This window comes from Ovis canadensis, chromosome 3, assembly GCF_042477335.2.
Source record: "Ovis canadensis isolate MfBH-ARS-UI-01 breed Bighorn chromosome 3, ARS-UI_OviCan_v2, whole genome shotgun sequence".
Classification (NCBI taxonomy): Eukaryota; Metazoa; Chordata; class Mammalia; order Artiodactyla; family Bovidae; genus Ovis; species Ovis canadensis.
In genome coordinates, this window is record NC_091247.1 from 195,721,267 (window position 1) to 195,740,613 (window position 19,347).

Genomic DNA, 19,347 nt, shown 5'->3' on the forward strand with positions numbered 1-19,347 from the left:
TGCTGATACTTTAATTGAGACATATAAAACCCTATACTCAACAAATTCAGAATATGCACTTTTTTTCAAAAGCAATAAAAAAACTTTACAAAAATGGACCATATGCTTGCCATGAGGTAATAAAATTTCAAATAAATTATTCAAAGTATGAACTCTGGCCACAGAGTGATTTAATTAAAACTTACTAACAAAAAATAACTTGAAAATCTTTATATGTTTGGAAATTAAGCAACAGCTATCTAAAAAATTATGTAAATTCAAAAATATATATTTAAATAAATGATAATGAAAATACTGAATAGTAACATTTATGGAATAAAGTTCTGCCTATATTAGAAAATAAAAATATGATGTAATTGTCTAACTATCCATCTCAAGTATTCACAAAAATAATAGAAAACTAAACCCAAGGCAAATTTTAAAATGTATAATAAAGAAAATCAAAAGCCAGTGATTGGTTCTTTAAAAAGACTGAGCAAATTAATGAGGGGAAAAATATATAGACGAGCCAAATAACCAGTGTTAGTAACGAAAAGGAGATAACATCATGGATTCCACCAACATCAAAGAGACTATAGGAGACGGAGGGAAAGATGGCGGAGGAATAGGACGGGAAGACCACTTTCTCCCTCACAAATTCCTCAAAAGAACATTTCAACGCTGAGCAAACTTCACAAAACAACTTCTGTAGGCTGGCAGAGGACATCAGGCAACCAGAAAAGCAGACCATTGTCTTCAAAAACAGATTTTTAATCTTTGCTCTTAGGTGTTTGTTGCCAATTTTGTACATTTAAAAACCCAAACTTCACTACCCCAGTTTACCTGAGAGCGAGATTACTGGCTTGACCACTCTCTCCTCCTCTGGACTCTCCTTTTTCTCCACCAGGTGGCCTCTGTCTCTTTTCTCCCCCATCTCTCCTCTATCCAACTCTGTGAATCTCTGTGTGTTCCAGACGGTGGGGAATACCTAAGGAACAGGTTACTGGCAGGATTTGTCTCTCTCCTACTCATTTCTCTCTCTGATCCTCCTGGTCACCTCTGTCTACTTCCTCCCTCTCCTCTTCCCCGTATAACTCTGTAAATACCTCTGAGCGGTTCAGACTATAGAGCGCACATATGGAAGTGACTACTGGCTAGCTTGCGCTCTTCTCTTTTGATCTCACCGCATCTCATTCCAGTTACCTCTAACTACCTCCTCCATCTTCTCTTCTCCTTATAACCCAGTGAACCTCTCTGAGTGTCCCTCAATGTGGAGAAACTTTTCATCTTTAACCTAGATGTTTTATCATCGGTGCTGTATAGATGGAGAAGTCTAGAGGCTACTGTAAAAATAAAACTGAAAACCAGAAGCAGGAGGCTTAAATCCAAAGCCTGAAAACATTAGAGAACTCTTGAATTCAGGGAACATTAAGCAATAGGAGCCCATCTAATGCCTTCATACCTACACCGAAACCAAGCTCCACCCAAGGGCCAACAAGTTCCAAAACAAGACATACCACGCAAATTCTGCAGCAACACAGGAACACTCCCCTGAGCTTCAATATACAGGCAGCTCAAAATTATCCCAAAACCTTTGATGTCTCATAACCCATTACGGGTTACTCCACTGCACTGCAGAGAGAAGAAACCTAGCTCCACCCACCAAAACTCCAACACAAGGCTCCCTAACCAGGAAACCTTGACAAGCCACTGATAGAACCCCACCCAAAGTGAGGAAGCTCCATAATAAAGAGAACTCCACAAATTACCAGAATATAAAAAGGCCACCCCAAACACAGCAATATAACCAAGATGAAGAGACAGAGGAATACACAGCAGGTAAAGGGACAGGAGAGTTGCCCACCAAACCAAACAAAAGAGGAAGAAGTAGGGAATCTACCGGAGAAGGAATTACGAATATTGATAGTGAAAATGATCCAAAATCTTGAAATCAAAATGGAATCACAGATAAATAGGCTAGAGACAAAGATTGAGAAGATGCAAGAAAGGTTTAACAAGGACCTAGAAGAAATAAAAAAGAGTCAAAATATAATGAATAACGCAATAAATGAGATCAGAAACACTCTGGAGGCAACAATTAGTAGAATAACGGAGGCAGAAGATAGGATTAGTGAAATAGAAGATAGAATGGTAGAAATTAATGAATCAGAGAGGAAACAAGAAAAACGAATTAAAAGAAACGAGGACAATCTCAGAGACCTCCAGGACAATATGAAACGCTCCAACATTCGAATTATAGGAGTCCCAGAAGAAGAAGACAGAAAGAAAGATCATGAGAAAATCCTTGAGGAGATAATAGTTGAAAACTTCCCTAAAATGGGGAAGGAAATAATCACCCAAGTCCAAGAAACACAGAGAGTTCCAAATAGGATAAACCCAAGGCGAAACACCCCAAGACACATATTAATCAAATTAACAAAGATCAAACACAAAGAACAAATATTAAAAGCAGCAAGGGAAAAACAACAAATAACACACAAGGGGATTCCCATAAGGATAACAGCTGATCTGTCAATAGAAACTCTTCAGGCCAGGAGGGAATGGCAAGACATACTTAAAGTGATGAAAGACAATAACCTACAGCCCAGATTACTGTACCCAGCAAGGATCTCATTCAAATACGAAGGAGAAATCAAAAGCTTTACAGACAAGCAAAAGCTGAGAGAATTCAGCACCACCAAACCAGCTCTCCAACAAATTCTAAAGGATATTCTCTAGACAGGAAACACGAAAAGGGTGTATAAACCCGAACCCAAAACAATAAAGTAAATGGTAACGGGATCATACTTATCAATAATTACCTTAAACGTAAATGGGTTGAACGCCCCAACCAAAAGACAAAGACTGGCCGAATGGATACAAAAACAAGACCCTTCTATATGCTGCTTACAAGAGACCCACCTCAAAACAAGGGACACATACAGACTGAAAGTGAAGGGCTGGAAAAAGATATACCACGCAAATAGAGACCAAAAGAAAGCAGGAGTGGCAATACTCATATCCGATAAAATAGACTTTAAAACAAAGGCTGTGAAAAGTGACAAAGAAGGCCACTACATAATGATCAAAGGAACAATCCAAGAAGAAGATATAACAATTATAAATATATATGCACCCAATATAGGAGCACCACAATATGTAAGACAAATGCTAACAAGTATGAAAGGGGAAATCAACAATAACACAATAATAGTGGGAGACTTTAGTACCCCACTCACACCTATGGACAGATCAACTAAACAGAAAATTAACAAAGAAACGCAAACTTTAAATGATACATTAGATCAGTTAGACCTAATTGATATCTATAGGACATTTCACCCCAAAACAATGAATTTCACCTTTTTTTCAAGTGCTCATGGAACCTTCTCCAGGATAGATCACATCCTGGGCCATAAATCTAAACTTGATAAATTCAAGAAAATCGAAATCATTCCAAGCATCTTTTCTGACCATAATGCATTAAGATTAGATCTCAATTACAGGAGACAAACTATTAAAAATTCCAACATATGGAGGTTGAACAACACACTTCTGAATAACCAACAAATCACAGAAGAAATCAAAAAAGAAATCAAAATATGCATAGAAACTAATGAAAATGAAAACACAACAACCCAAAACCTGTGGGACACTATAAAAGCGGTGCTAAGAGGAAAGTTCATAGCAATACAGGCATACCTCAAGAAACAAGAAAAAAGTCAAATAAATAACCTAACTCTGCAACTAAAACAACTAGAAAAGGAAGAGTTGGAGAACCCCAGAGTTAGTAGAAGGAAAGAAATCTTAAAAATTAGGGCAGAAATAAATGCAAAAGAAACAAAAGAGACCATAGCAAAAATCAACAAAGCCAAAAGCTGGTTCTTTGAAAGGATAAATAAAATTGACAAACCATTAGCCAGACTCATCAAGAAGCAAAGAGAGAAAAATCAAATCAATAAAATTAGAAATGAAAATGGAGAGATCACAACAGACAACACAGAAATACAAAGGATCATAAGAGACTACTATCAGCAGTTGTATGCCAATAAAATGGACAACGTGGAAGAAATGGACAAATTCTTAGAAAAGTACAATTTTCCAAAACTGAACCAGGAAGAAATAGAAAATCTTAACAGACCCATCACAAGCACGGAAATTGAAACTGTAATCAGAAATCTTCCAGCAAACAAAAGCCCAGGTCCAGATGGCTTCACAGCTGAATTCTACCAAAAATTTCGAGAAGAGCTAACACCTATCCTCCTCAAACTCTTCCAGAAAATTGCAGAGGAAGGTAAACTTCCAAACTCATTCTATGAGGCCACCATCACCCTAATACCAAAACCTGACAAAGATGTCACAAAAAAAGAAAACTACAGGCCAATATCACTGATGAACATAGATGCAAAAATCCTGAACAAAATTCTAGCAATCAGAATCCAACAACACATTAAAAAGATCATACACCATGACCAAGTGGGCTTTATCCTAGGGATGCAAGGATTCTTCAATATCCGCAAATCAATCAATGTAATTCACCACATTAACAAATTGAAAAATAAAAACCATATGATTATCTCAATAGATGCAGAGAAGGCCTTTGACAAAATCCAACATCCATTTATGATAAAAACTCTCCAGAAAGCAGGAATAGAAGGAACATACCTCAACATAATAAAAGCTATCTATGACAACCCCACAGCAAACATTATCCTCAATGGTGAAAAATTGAAAGCATTTCCCCTAAAGTCAGGAACAAGACAAGGGTGTCCACTTTCACCGCTACTATTCAACATAGTTCTGGAAGTTTTGGCCACAGCAATCAGAGCAGAAAAAGAAATAAAAGGAATCCAAATTGGAAAAGAAGAAGTAAAACTCTCACTGTTTGCAGATGACATGATCCTCTACATGGAAAACCCTAAAGACTCCACCAGAAAATTACTAGAGCTCATCAATGAATACAGTAAAGTTGCAGGATATAAAATCAACACACAGAAATCCCTTGCATTCCTATACACGAATAATGAGAAAGTAGAAAAAGAAATTAAGGAAACAATTCCATTCACCATTGCAACGAAAAGAATAAAATACTTAGGAATATATCTACCTAAAGAAACTAAAGACCTATATATAGAAAACTATAAAACACTGATGAAAGAAATCAAAGAGGACACTAATAGATGGAGAAATATACCATGTTCATGGATCGGAAGAATCAATATAGTGAAAATGAGTATACTACCCAAAGCAATTTACAAATTCAATGCAATCCCTATCAAGCTACCAGCCACATTTTTCACAGAACTAGAACAAATAATTTCAAGCTTTGTATGGAAATACAAAAAACCTCGAATAGCCAAAGCAATCTTGAGAAAGAAGAATGGAACTGGAGGAATCAACTTGCCTGACTTCAGGCTCTACTACAAAGCCACAGTCATCAAGACAGTATGGTACTGGCACAAAGACAGACATATAGATCAATGGAACAAAATAGAAAGCCCAGAGATAAATCCACACACATATGGACACCTTATCTTTGACAAAGGAGGCAAGAATATACAATGGAGTAAAGACAATCTCTTTAACAAGCGGTGCTGGGAAAACTGGTCAACCACTTGTAAAAGAATGAAACTAGATCACTTTCTAACACCGCACACAAAAATAAACTCAAAATGGATTAAAGATCTAAATGTAAGACCAGAAACTATAAAACTCCTAGAGGAGAACATAGGCAAAACACTCTCTGACATAAATCACAGCAGGATCCTCTATGATCCACCTCCCAGAATTCTGGAAATAAAAGCAAAAATAAACAAATGGGATCTAATTAAAATTAAAAGCTTCTGCACAACAAAGGAAAATATAAGCAAGGTGAAAAGACAGCCTTCTGAATGGGATAAAATAATAGCAAATGAAGCAACTGACAAACAACTAATCTCAAAAATATACAAGCAACTTATGCAGCTCAATTCCAGAAAAATAAACGACCCAATCAAAAAATGGGCCGAAGAACTAAATAGACATTTCTCCAAAGAAGACATACGGATGGCTAACAAACACATGAAAAGATGCTCAACATCACTCATTATTAGAGAAATGCAAATCAAAACCACAATGAGGTACCACTTCACACCAGTCAGAATGGCTGCGATCCAAAAATCTGCAAGCAATAAATGCTGGAGAGGGTGTGGAGAAAAGGGAACCCTCCTACACTGTTGGTGGGAATGCAAACTAGTACAGCCACTATGGAGAACAGTGTGGAGATTCCTTAAAAAATTGCAAATAGAACTACCTTATGACCCAGCAATCCCACTTCTGGGCATACACACCGAGGAAACCAGAATTGAAAGAGACACATGTACCCCAATGTTCATCGCAGCACTGTTTATAATAGCCAGGACATGGAAACAACCTAGATGTCCATCAGCAGATGAATGGGTAAGAAAGCTGTGGTACATATACACAATGGAGTATTACTCAGCCGTTAAAAAGAATTCATTTGAATCAGTTCTGATGAGATGGATGAAACTGGAGCCGATTATACAGAGTGAAGTAAGCCAGAAAGAAAAACACCAATACAGTATACTAACACATATATATGGAATTTAGGAAGATGGCAATGACGACCCTGTATGCAAGACAGGGAAAGAGACACAGATGTGTATAACGGACTTTTGGATTCAGAGGGAGAGGGAGAGGGTGGGATGATTTGGGAGAATGACATTCTAACATGTATACTATCATGTGAATTGAATCGCCAGTCTATGTCTGACGCAGGATGCAGCATGCTTGGGGCTGGTGCATGGGGATGACCCAGAAAGATGTTCTGGGGAGGGAGGTGGGAGGGGGGTTCATGTTTGGGAATGCATGTAAGAATTAAAGATTGTAAAATTTAAAAAATAAAAAACTAAAATTTAAAAAAAAAAAAGAAAAACACCAATACAGTATACTAACACATATATATGGAATTTAGGAAGATGGCAATGACGACCCTGTATGCAAGACAGGAAAAAAGACACAGATGTGTATAACGGACTTTTGGACTCAGAGGGAGAGGGAGAGGGTGGGATGATTTGGGAGAATGGGAATTCTAACATGTATACTATCATGTAAGAATTGAATCGCCAGTCCATGTCTGACGTAGGGTGCAGCATGTTTGGGGCTGGTGCATGGGGATGACCCAGAGAGATGTTGTGGGGAGGGAGGTGGGAGGGGGGGTCATGTTTGGGAACACATGTAAGAATTAAAGATTTTAAAATTTAAAAAATAAAAAAATAAATAAATAAATAAAAAGAAAAAAAAAAGAGACTATAGGAAAACACAGCTTACCAGAAATCAATGAAGAAGAAATAGAAAATATAATCAGCCCTATAACTATTACTACCCAGTAAGTAAAGTCCAGAATCAAAATATTTCATTAATAAATTCTACACAGGACATAAGGAAATCATAATGCCAATCCTGAGCAATGGAAAAAGAGAAAACATTTACCAACTTGTGTTAAGAGACCAACATAACCTTTCTCTTCTTTTTTTGGACAAGGTAATGGCTATGATTCCCTGTGTTGTACAATGTATTATTGATGCTTACTTATTTTATACATAGTAGTTTTTAATCTTTTAACCCCTCTTTCCCACTGGTAACCACTAGTTTGTTTTCTAAATCAGTGAGCCTGTTTCTGTTTTGCTACATACATTCATTTGTATAATTTTTTTAGATTCCACATATAGGTAATATTGTATCCCAACTCAGGGATCAAACCCAGGTCTCCTGCATTGCACACAGACTTCTGCATTGCAGGTAGATTCTTTACTGACTGAGCTATGAGGGAAGCTTATTTATGGCTGAGTAATATTCTAGTGTGTGTGTGTGTGTGTGTGTGTGTGTGTGTGTGTGTTTCTCTCTCTCTCTCTATATATATATATATGCATATAACACATCTTCTTTATCCATTCTTGGACACTTGAGTTACTTCCATATATTGGCTATTGTAAATAGTGCTGCTGGGAACATTGGAATGCACGTATTCTTACAAATCAGTGTTTTCATCTTTTCCAGATACATACCCAGGAGTGGAATTGCTGGATCATCTGATAGTTCTATTTTTAGTTTTTTGAGAACCCTCCATACGGTTTTCCACAGTGACTGAACCAATGTACATTCCCCACCAACAGTGTACAGGTGTTCCCTTTTCCCCCACATCCTTCCCAACATTTGTTATCTGTAGACTTTTTAATGATAGTCTTTCTTATAGATGCAATACAATAGCTCATTGTTGATTTGATTTGCGTCTCTCTAGTAATTAGCAATATTGAGCATCTTTTCATGTACCTGTTAGCCATCCGTATGTATTCTTTGGAAAAAAATATCTATTCAGATCTTCTGCCCATTTTTACTGGGTTATTTGTTTTTTGATTTTGAGTTGTATGAGCTGTTTATATATTTTTGTATATTAACATTTTTTTCATTGTCATTTGCAAATATTTTCTCCCATTCTATAGGCTGTATTTTCATTTTGTTTATGGTTTCTTTTGCTGAGTAAAAGTTTAAAGTTTAATTAAGTTCTATTTGTTTATTTTTGCTTTTATTTCAGAGACCAGCATAACCTTCATACCAAAACCTGACAAGACTATTACCAGAAAGGAAGATTGCAGGTAATCCATTCTTTCCAGATTGATCCCTATAGTCAGTGCAACCGCAAACAAAATTTAAGCTAGTATTTTTACAATTGACAAAGTGAAAGTGAAAGTCGTTCAGTTGTGTCCGACTCTTTGTGACTCCCTGGACTATATAGTCCATGGGATTGTCCAGGCCAGAATACTGGAGTGGGGAGCCTTTCTCTTCTCCAGGGCATCTTCCCAACCCAGGGATCAAACCCAGGTCTCCCGCATTGCAGGCGGATTCTTTACAAGCTGAGCCACAAAGGAAACCCATAATTGACAAGATTATTCTAAAACTTCACATGGAAATCAAAGAATCTAGAATGGTCATGATACTATTAAATTTTTTTGAAAGACCTGTATACAATACTGGTGCTTCACAAGTGGCTCAGTGGTAAAGAATTTGCCTGCTGATGCAGGAGATGAGGGAAGATCCCCTGGAGAAGGAAATGGTAACCCACTCCAGTATTCTTTCCTAGGATATCCCACGGACAGAGGAGCTTGGTGGGCTACAGTCCATGGGGGTCTCAAAGGGTAGGACACAACTTAGCAACTAAAACAACAACACAAAGTATGCTACAAAGTTACCTTAATTAAGACAGTGGGGTAATGGCACAAGGATAGACAAATATACTCTATTGATAAAATGCATCTTTCAGAGAGTGAAAATATAAATTATAATCTGAGAGAATATATTTGCAATACATAAATCCAGCAAAGAAATTTGATCTGGAATAAAGAGCACCTGTGAATCCAAAAAAGAAAAAGAAAAACACACAAACTCTTACATACAAATAGAAGGAAGAAACTCCTGAAATATCTTGTTCAGTTCAGTTCATTCGCTCAGTTGTGACCAACTCTTTGTGACCCCATGGACTGTAGCACGCCTGGCCTCCCTGTCCATCACCAACTCCCAGAGCTTGTTCAAATTCATGTCCATCGAGTCAGTCATATCAACCAAGGAAATATTCTGTAATTAATCTAACTATTGACAATGTTGTTTTTTAGTCCTTAAGGCATGTCTGACTCTTTTGTGATCCCTTGGACTGTAGCCCAGCAGGCTCCTCTGTCCATGGGATTCTTCAGGCAAGAATGCTGGAGTGGGCTGCCATTTCCTTCTCCAGGGGATCTTCCTGACCCAGGGAGTAAACCGTCATCTCCTGCATCTCCTGCACTGGCAGGTGGATTCTTTACCACGAAGCCACCAGGGAAACCCATGTAGTGCATACTGAGAGTGTATTCTACTCCTTGGCCTGGGTTCACAGCCCTCTCTGATCTGGTCTCCACTATGTATCTGACTCTACCTAGCACTGCACACTCAGGCCATCTCTGCCTCAGCCATTAGTATGCCTACACCAAGCCTATCCCAGATGTGGATGCTCGCAGAAAAAGTACATTCAATACTGTCAAGTCACAACAAATAATTAATATGTCTCTGTTGAGTGAATGCATGCATGAAAGAATAAAATAATATCTTCCTTCCTGTTCTCTGCTTTTCAAAATCCTATCTATCCTTTGAGGTCCATACATACTGCATATCCCATCTCTTCTGTGAAGGCTTTCCTAATAATTCTCTGAGTTCTTCTAGCTCCTAACAGAACCATCCTTTGATTTTTATCACATTCTGTAATGCATTAATTTATTTTCATATTCACAGATACTATTGTCCCATCAAAAGAATAAATTCCAGAAGAGCAAGGAACATATCTGTCATCCATTTATGTTATAAAGTATCTGTACAACTGTCTTATAACCAGTGGTGCTCAATATTTTTCAGGGAAAGAAGTGTAATGATGAAAAATGCAGCCCCGAAATTCAAATAGATCTGAACTCTGGCCTTGGTTTTGCTGTGTGACTCTGGGCAGTTACCTGACTGCTCTGTCGGTTTCCTCATCTGTGAAAGATGGAAAATAACACATCTTGTCCGACTCTTTGTGATCCCATGGACTGTAGCCCTGCCAGGCTCCTCTGTCCATGGGATTTTCCTGGCAAGAATACTAGAGTGGGTTACCATTTCCTCCTCCAGGGGATCTTCCCCACCTAGGGATCAAACCCACATCTCCTGAGTCTCCTTCATTGGCAGGCAGATTCTTTACCACTGTGCCACCTGGTAAGCCTATAATATACATCACACAAATAGGAAGTACATGTTAAATGATTGCTGCTATTCATGGGGTCTCAAAGAGTCGGACACGACTGAGCGACTGAACTGAACTGAACTGAACTGAGCAGTAGTAGTAGTATTCAGTATTAAATATGGCTCTGACTTGTAAAAGCATTCACTCTGAAAATTAAGAGAGACAAACATGAACACGGAACAGTAACCATAAAACTAAGAATAATAGAACAGTCAAAGAAAATTTCCAGCATGTAAAAATGTCCAGCTTGTCTCTCTTCTCCTGCAGACTAATCTACACGTGGCCAAAGGTCTTCAGGGAGTTCTGTTTCCTAACACTGCAGGAATTTTCTCATTCCATCTCAGATGTCTGCTTTCTCCCCTCTTTCTTATATACAAGGTCTCAAACAAATGACACAGGATAGCTTCAAGCACAGTATTATCCACCCCAGTAATTTCTCTTCTGTCCGTAGTGAAGGTCAGAAGTGTCCTTCTCTTGCAAAAGACATAATGCAAACCTCAGGGTTCTTCTATCCTCAGGATCCTCTCTGTTTCTCCTGTCTCATTAGCACAGGAGGCTAAAGCTGCTACACAAGCTACATTTAATTTACTGATTTACATTTGTCTATACTTCAAATTAAATGGTTAGATAGTATCACCGACTCAATAGCAAACTCTGAGAGATAGAGGACAGAGGAGCCTGGCATGCTACAGTCCACGGGGTCACAAAGAATCGGACACAACTTTGCAACTGAATGACAACTAAGATACTTCTCAAAAATTATTCTCCTGACAATAATGACAGCGTCTTCATTTATGTATCTAGTATTCTCACGGGGTTTCTCAAGAGTAACTGATCCATCCTTAGTAAACTGTACCCCTTATTGCCACCTATTGCCATCATTATCATCAATGATGAATAATGCTGAAAGTAGCTACCACAGATAAAATTTGTTATGTGTGCCCTAACCAAGGAGGAAGGGGTGAGTCAGAATTGAAGCCCCTTCTTGCCTGGATGTGCTTCCACACTGAGTTGGGAGAGGCTCCATTCAGTCTTATATTCGTGCCTAACACCATGGGCAGAGCCCATATCCACGTTTCTAATAACTCTCTTTCATACTCCTTTAATCCATGGCTACTCACACTTGTTCCCAAGGAGCACTAGTGTTCCAAGCTGTAGAGAGCAAGCGTTTGACTGTAATATTGAATGATTGCCTTTACCCTGTTTGCAAAGGAAAAATGTTAATGGATCACATATTCTCAATTCAAATTTTTTCTCCAATCATTTTTTACAAGTCCTTGTCTCCAGACACCACTTTGCTGCTTAAGGTTGCCAGTAGATGAGAGAAGAAAATGAAACTGCAAATTCCTATGAAGAAGAAATCTCAAAACCAATCATTTGCTCTTGGCTGAACACTTTGTTGGGTGATATATTTTATTTTAAGATGTGTGAGCTGGTAGTTGTGAGTTTATATGATATCCAAATAATATAGGTGCATTTCTTTTTGCTAGTAAATATATATATATAAAACTAGGGTGTAGAGGAAGTAAAAATGTATTGATCTGTATTTTTGAAAATATTTAACAAAGAAAATGTTCTGCAAATAAGAGCGTATGTTCTGGATCTCTGCCCTTCTGAACAAGTCTGAGATGCCCTGTCGCAGAATAGATATTTTATTCCTCCAAAGAAAGTGGATAGAAATGATTCATGGATAAAGGCTGAGCCTCAGTATATGTACTTATTTATTTTACGTGTAATTACATGTATCTATGTAGTTATTTATGAACTGTTGCTGAAACTGATATGAATGTTTGAGAATTCAAGCTATTGTTTGACATTTAGTATCATGTAAACAAATCTGAGTTCTTACGGTTGTTTGGCAATAGAATTTTGTGATTGGAAGGGCCATGAAGGTATTCAGAGCAAGATATCTGAAACTTGAAACTCCCAATAACTGGCCCTCTGTCCTTTCCTGTGAACACCTCCAGCAGGACCTTCACGTGACCCTGACTTCAAGGTGAAATAATAGCATCTCTGTTCAAGGCTGTGTTATTACATGTGGATTTGTGTGAAGGATATGAAGCAATACAGCACATTTTTAGACTAGCAAAATGCTTTACAATAGGAATTTGTGCTATAATATGAGTGCAAATGTGAAAGTGTAACCCTATATATACAAATTCTTTGAATCACAGATAGTGGAGCAAAATCAAGTTTTAAATTGTAATCTTCAATTACATGATACTCAATTTGGAAATTTCCATCCATGGTCTGAGAGGGGAAGAAAATTCTCTTTATATATACTACCTTCATTCGCACAAGACATTTTATTTATATTACTGATTTAATCAAAATCTCCTACTGTGCAAATGTTCTCCATATGGGGAAACAGAAGACCAGAGTGCATAAAGTCAGCTCTTTGTGTCTTTCAACTTTTAAAAAATTATGGACATATAATGTTTTGCCTATTTGTTTTTAGATTACAGAATACGTATTTTTTTAATCAAGGTAAAAGCTTACAATATAAAACTCAGTTATCATCATCTTATTTTGTCCTATATATACTCTTTCAATTTCTCATGCAAAATTCTGATGTCTTCCCAATAGAGGATATGGCCAAAGAGAAATGACACAGAGTCTGGACTATGGGAGAGAGTGATCTGAGACCATAGCAAAGAGAAAGATCAGGACTGAGCTGGTTCAGGGGCAGAGAAGTAGTTACGCAGTTTCCTTGGAAGGAGTTAGGAAGCTATTGGACAGTAACTACAGCAGAGAAACAGGGAGTAGAGTGAAGGGGATTTTGTAAGAAATGGATGTGAGACCAAATCCTGGCTCAGCCATCCAGTGGCCGTATAACCTTGGAAGAGATTTTCATCTGTCTGGACTGCCACTTCCTCACATGGGGAGACTCCCATCTTCCAGAGCTGTAGTGAAAGGACCTGTGTGAGGCCGGTGAACCTCATGAACAGTGTTTTTGCTTTTCCCTTTCAGCTCTAACTTGGCTCTGTCCTTCCTGAACTAGAGACAGCCATGATGATGATGTTACCAATGTAAGGAGTCTGTTGGTGTTCTCGTTCAGTTGCCCAGTCATGTCCGACTCTACGACTCCATGGGCTGCAGCATGCCAGGCTTCCCTGTCCTTCGCTGTCTCCCAAGTTCATGTCCATTGCATCGGTGATGCCATCCAGCCATCTCATCCTCTGACACCCTCTTCTCTTTTCGCCCTCAATCTTTCCCAACATCAGGGACTTTCCCAGTGAGTCAGCTGTTCACATCAGGTGACCGAAGCTTCAGTATCTGGCCTTCCAATGAATGCAGAGTCTACACATCCCCAAATGACCCTCCCTTTTCACTACAGAGAATTTCAAAATCTATAGAAAAAATAAACAAAATGTATAACAAACCTCCTTGTACCCATTACCCAGCTTCAACAATTACAAGTCATTGCCATCTTTTTCATTCACAACTCCATCCACTCCCTACTTTCTGCATTATTTTGAAGCAAATCTAGACATCATATCATTTTATCTACAATGTTTCAGGATGTATCTCTAAACAAGAAATCTTTTTTTAAAAAATACAGTCATAATACCATTGTTGGTTGTTTTGTTGCTAAGTCGTGTCTCTTTAGCAACCCCATGGACTATAGCCCACCAGGCTCCTCTACCCATGGGATTCCCCAGGCAAATATACTGGAATGGGTTGCCATTTTTCTTCTCTACATAATACCATAATGCACCTTAAATATTTAACAGTTAGTCCTTAATATTATTAAGTATCCAGTGTACTTAAATTTCCAATGTCTTTTGCATTTTTTAGTTTGCTTGAATTCAGATTATAAGTTATACCACAAATTACACAGGTTGCCTTTTAAATATCTTGATCTATTAGCTAACGTGCTCTTCTGTTCTCTATATTTTATGTAAATTAGAAGATTCATCAGATTCATGTTGATTTTGTTATTGTTGTTGATACTGTTATTGCCTATGTCAGATAAGTTATATCACTTGAACACACCACGTGATATTGCCTTTGATGATGTAATTTTTCCAACTGATGAACAACTTTTGGAAAAGGTCTGAACAAACCAGTCTATAATCTTCCCTCACTGTAAATAATGCATAGTTACTTTCTGGAAAATATCAAAACATATAAAAATATTTTTCACTTATATATAATACAGAGTTGGGCTTTAGACTCAGATAATTATAAATTAGTTTTCATCTCCATGAATGTCAAGCAAGTCGGATGGTACATGGGAAAATTCTTTACCAAGGAGGATTATCTGCCACGTTGTAGAAAGCCTAACACTTCTGGATCCTGTCCACTAAATGCCAGTAGCAACCCACCAAATCTTTATGACTACTACTAATGTCCCTTCATGGGATTTCCTGGTGGGTCAGACAGCAAAGAATCTGCCTGTGATGTGGGAGACCCAGGTTCAGTCCCTGGGAGAGCCTCTGGAGAAGGGAATGGCTACCCACTCCAATATTCTTGCCTGGAGAATTCCATGGACAGAGGAGCCTGAACAATGTCCCCTCACATTCACAAAATTCCCTGTGATTCACTTCATCTCCTGTTGAAAACTGTTGGCTTCGATTGAGAAGCAGCAAAAGAGGAAACTTATGTTAATTGCATGTATGCTCTAGCTTGGGAAGTAGATAAAGAAAACGTCTCGTGTGGGGAATAACTACTGAAACCTGCACAATATTAAAGCTTTTCAACATTTTTCTCCATTGGCAGGTTTTTGTTTCTCCAAACAATATTGGAAAATGTGGATAGGTTTTCTGATAAAACAAATGATATCATAATGACATCATGGGAATATATGTAGTTCAAGTACAAAACTGTGTAATAGCTAGGAAACCATCCACATAGGAAGATGTAAGGAAACTGGGATGGTGGCAAAAAGTAATAAATGCATTTTAATTCTTTTCTGAACATAAATATGAATTTATAAATCTCTTTGTGTTGATATAATTGGCTTATAATTCTAATAAGGAATTTCCCTTCATCTCTGAGATGAAGAAAATATAGTCAAATGTTTGCTCTCCTCAAGTTGACTTGTATCATTATGTGATATACTTCTTTCCTTTTTCTTTTATTAAAGCAGTTACTTTCTTCATTGTCCTTTGTATTGATATTTACATGTTATGCATCATTCCAAGATGGAAGCCATTTTCTAATCTAAATTAGGAGATATTTTATCATTATTCCTTGAGGCAGGAATTGTTTGTTCATAGTATCTTGATGGTTCCTGGTAATAGTAAATGCTTGTTTAAATATCTATTGAATGAACTTACTCATCCAGTAATCATCATTGACATATCTTATTATATGCACAATTATGTACTTTCATGTGTGTTAATTGTATCCCATGCCATTATTATTATGACACATTAAATGTGGATCTTTTACTCAAGGTAGAATCTTAACTGAGTGATCTCTTCTAAATCATATCGCTGGAATAACTAGGAGAAGAATTTAGAACTCCTGGCTTTGGTTTCATTATTTCCACCAATAGGTTTCTTTTTGCCTCAAAATATACACGTTTTCTGTTTGTGCTGCCTAGTTGTTGCCATGTCTTCAAAAAGCATTTGTCAAAACAAATGAATCAACCCCCCCACGCCCAGAACAGTGAGTAACTCCCCCCAGATTTGCATACTAGCTTTAACCCTCAGAAATTCAAAATAGGATAACAAACATTTTGATGACAAAATTTGCCTGGTAAGAGAAATGGCTCTCTTAAAGCGATTTACCTTATTTGATGTGTGCAAACTGCAAAGCAGGTTCAGTATTAACACAGCAATTGTTCAGAGGCTGGAACTTTGTAACTATGGAGACGCTACCTCATAGTGTTCTAACAGGCAGGATCGGCCAGATGTGAAAGTTGTGATCATAAAGGTAGCTTTGCTGGGTTACCGCCCTGTCTCTTGAGCTGCCTCCAGTGGGTGCTGCACACCTTCGTCTTGATTTGTTTAACATTCTTAGCCAGTATCAGTATTTGGCTATGTCGGTACTTACACATTCACATTAGAATCCTGGCATCAGCTTGGTGAAGAAATCATGATGTCTGGAGAGTGCTTTAAGGTAGTTAGATTAACAAGTGAGGTCACTTGAAAAAGAAAATCTGCCTTGAATCTCAGTTCTCTTCATTGTCTAATGCCATAATTTATTTTTCCAGAAAAGAAAAGATTCTTGTTTTCCAGCCAGTGCAAGAGACTCAGAAACTATTCAGGAAATGTCGGTGGTGCTGCAGAGTGGAGTCCATGAGACAGAAAAGATGGAGACTCAAGCACAGTAAGAAAGTCACAAATGAGTTTCAGAGGATGAGGATGGAGCATTTGACCTCTTTATTTCAAAACGGCTTATAAAATAGAACTAGAATCGAGTCTACAAATCTCTTAAAATTAATGATAACATACTACAGTTTCCTCAACCACTGTTTTATAATGTTTAGTCCCTGAGTAATAAAAAAATTCACCTAGACAGGTCCCCATCATATCAGACCTGGTAGAGTTTCCAAAACTCATATCTAAACATGTTAAAGTAATTGGCAAACGGTTTCTTTAAAACTACTTTACTAACAGAGAACTGCTGGAGAATTTTGGTTTAGGAAATGTCTAGGAGGATGTTAAAATTACAACTCTCTGTTTTTTACTACTAATGTAAATCATTTTATCAACTACAGCATCAGCATTTGTTTTCCAATGTTTTGTTAAAAAATGATCTTTAAGAAAAACAGCCATATGTTAATGCATATATATGGAACCTAGAAAGATGATACTGATGAATCTATTTGCAGGGTGGCAGTGGAGACACAGACATAGAGACCAGGCTTGTGGACACAGTGGGGGAAGAAGAGGGAGGGACGAATTGAAAGAGTAACATGGAAACACGTAGATTACCATATGTAAAACAGATAGCCAGTGGGAATTTGCTGTATGACACTGGGAGCTCAAACCTGGTGCTCTGTGACAACCTAGAGAGCTGGGAGGGAGGGGACATATGTATATCTACGGCTGATTCATGATGATGTATGGCAGAAACTAACATAATATTGTAAAGCAATTATCCTCCAATTAAAAATGTTTCAGTTCAGTTCAGTTGCTCAGTCGTGTCTGACTCTTTGTGACCCCATGAATCACAGCAAGCCAGGCCTCCCTGTCCATCACCAGCTCCCGGAGTTCACTCAGACTCATGTCCATTGAGTCGGTGATGCCATCCAGCCATCTTATCCTCTGTCGTCCCCTTTTCCTCCTGCCCCCAATCTCTCCCAGCATCAGAGTCTTTTCCAATGAGTCAACTCTTCGCATGTGGTGGCCAAAGTATTGGAGTTTCAGCTTTAGCATCATTCCTTCCAAAGAACACCCAGGGCTGATCTCCTTTAGAATGGACTGGTTGGATCTCCTTGCAGTCCAAGGGACTCTCAAGAGTCTTCTCTAACACCACAGTTCAAAAGCGTTAATTCTTTGGCGCTCAGCTTTCTTCACAGTCCAACTATCACATCCATACATGACCACTGGAAAAACCACAGCCTTGACTAAATGGACCTTTGTTGGCAAAGTAAGTCTCTGCTTTTCAATATGCTATCTAGGTTGGTCATAACTTTTCTTCCAAGGAGTAAGCATCTTTTAATTTCATGGCTGCAGTCACCATTTGCAGTGATTTTGGAACCCCCAAAAATAAGTCTGACACTGATTCCACTGTTTCTTCATCTATTTCCCATGAAGCGAAGGGACCAGAGGCCATGATCTTAGTTTTCTGAATGTTGAGCTTTAAGCCAACTTTTTCACTCTCCTCTTTCACTTTCATCAAGAGGCTTTTGAGTTCCTCTTCACTATCTGCCATAAGGGTGATGTCATCTGCATATCTGAGGTTATTGATATTTCTCCCAGCAATCTTGATTCCAGCTTATGCTTCTTCCAGCCCAGTGTTTCTCATGTGTACTCTGCATACAAGTTAAATAAGCAGGGTGACAATATACAGCCTTGACATACTCCTTTTCCTATTTGGAACCAGTCTGTTGTTCCATGTCCAGTTCTAACTGTTGCTTCCTGACCTGCATATAGGTTTCTCAAGAGGCAGGTCAGGTGGTCTGGTTAAATGATCTTTAATATTGAATATACACAATTTTTTTTTTAAATTTTAGTTTTTTATTTTTTAAATTTTACAATCTTTAATTCTTACATGCATTCCCAAACATGAACCCCCCTCCCACCTCCCTCCCCAGAACATCTTTCTGGGTCATCCCCATGCACCAGCCCCAAGCATGCTGCATCCTGCGTCAGACATAGACTGGCGATTCAATTCACATGATAGTATACATGTTAGAATGTCATTCTCCCAAATCATCCCACCCTCTCCCTCTCCCTCTGAGTCCAAAAGTCCATTATACACATCTGTGTCTCTTTCCCTGTCTTGCATACAGGGTCGTCATTGCCATCTTCCTAAATTCCATATATATGTGTTAGTATACTGTATTGGTGTTTTTCTTTCTGGCTTACTTCACTCTGTATAATCGGCTCCAGTTTCATCCATCTCATCAGAACTGATTCAAATGAATTCTTTTTAACGGCTGAGTAATACTC

At 38.2% G+C, this 19,347-nt stretch overlaps 1 protein-coding gene across 3 annotated transcripts in view; it reads left to right on the top strand.

Moving 5' to 3' along the window:
* LMNTD1 (lamin tail domain containing 1) overlaps positions 1-19,347 on the top strand; it is a 525,827-nt gene that overhangs the window by 433,743 nt on the left and 72,737 nt on the right. For 2 of the 3 annotated variants that reach the window (XM_069585540.1, XM_069585541.1), the window contains 2 exons: positions 8,573-8,633; positions 16,941-17,056. In XM_069585540.1, coding sequence (XP_069441641.1) covers positions 16,998-17,056 — 59 coding nt within the window. In that variant the 5' untranslated portion in view covers positions 8,573-8,633; positions 16,941-16,997. Of the gene's footprint in view, positions 1-8,572; positions 8,634-16,940; positions 17,057-19,347 lie in introns of those variants that run through there. The other variant, XM_069585542.1, reaches the window with a different exon arrangement.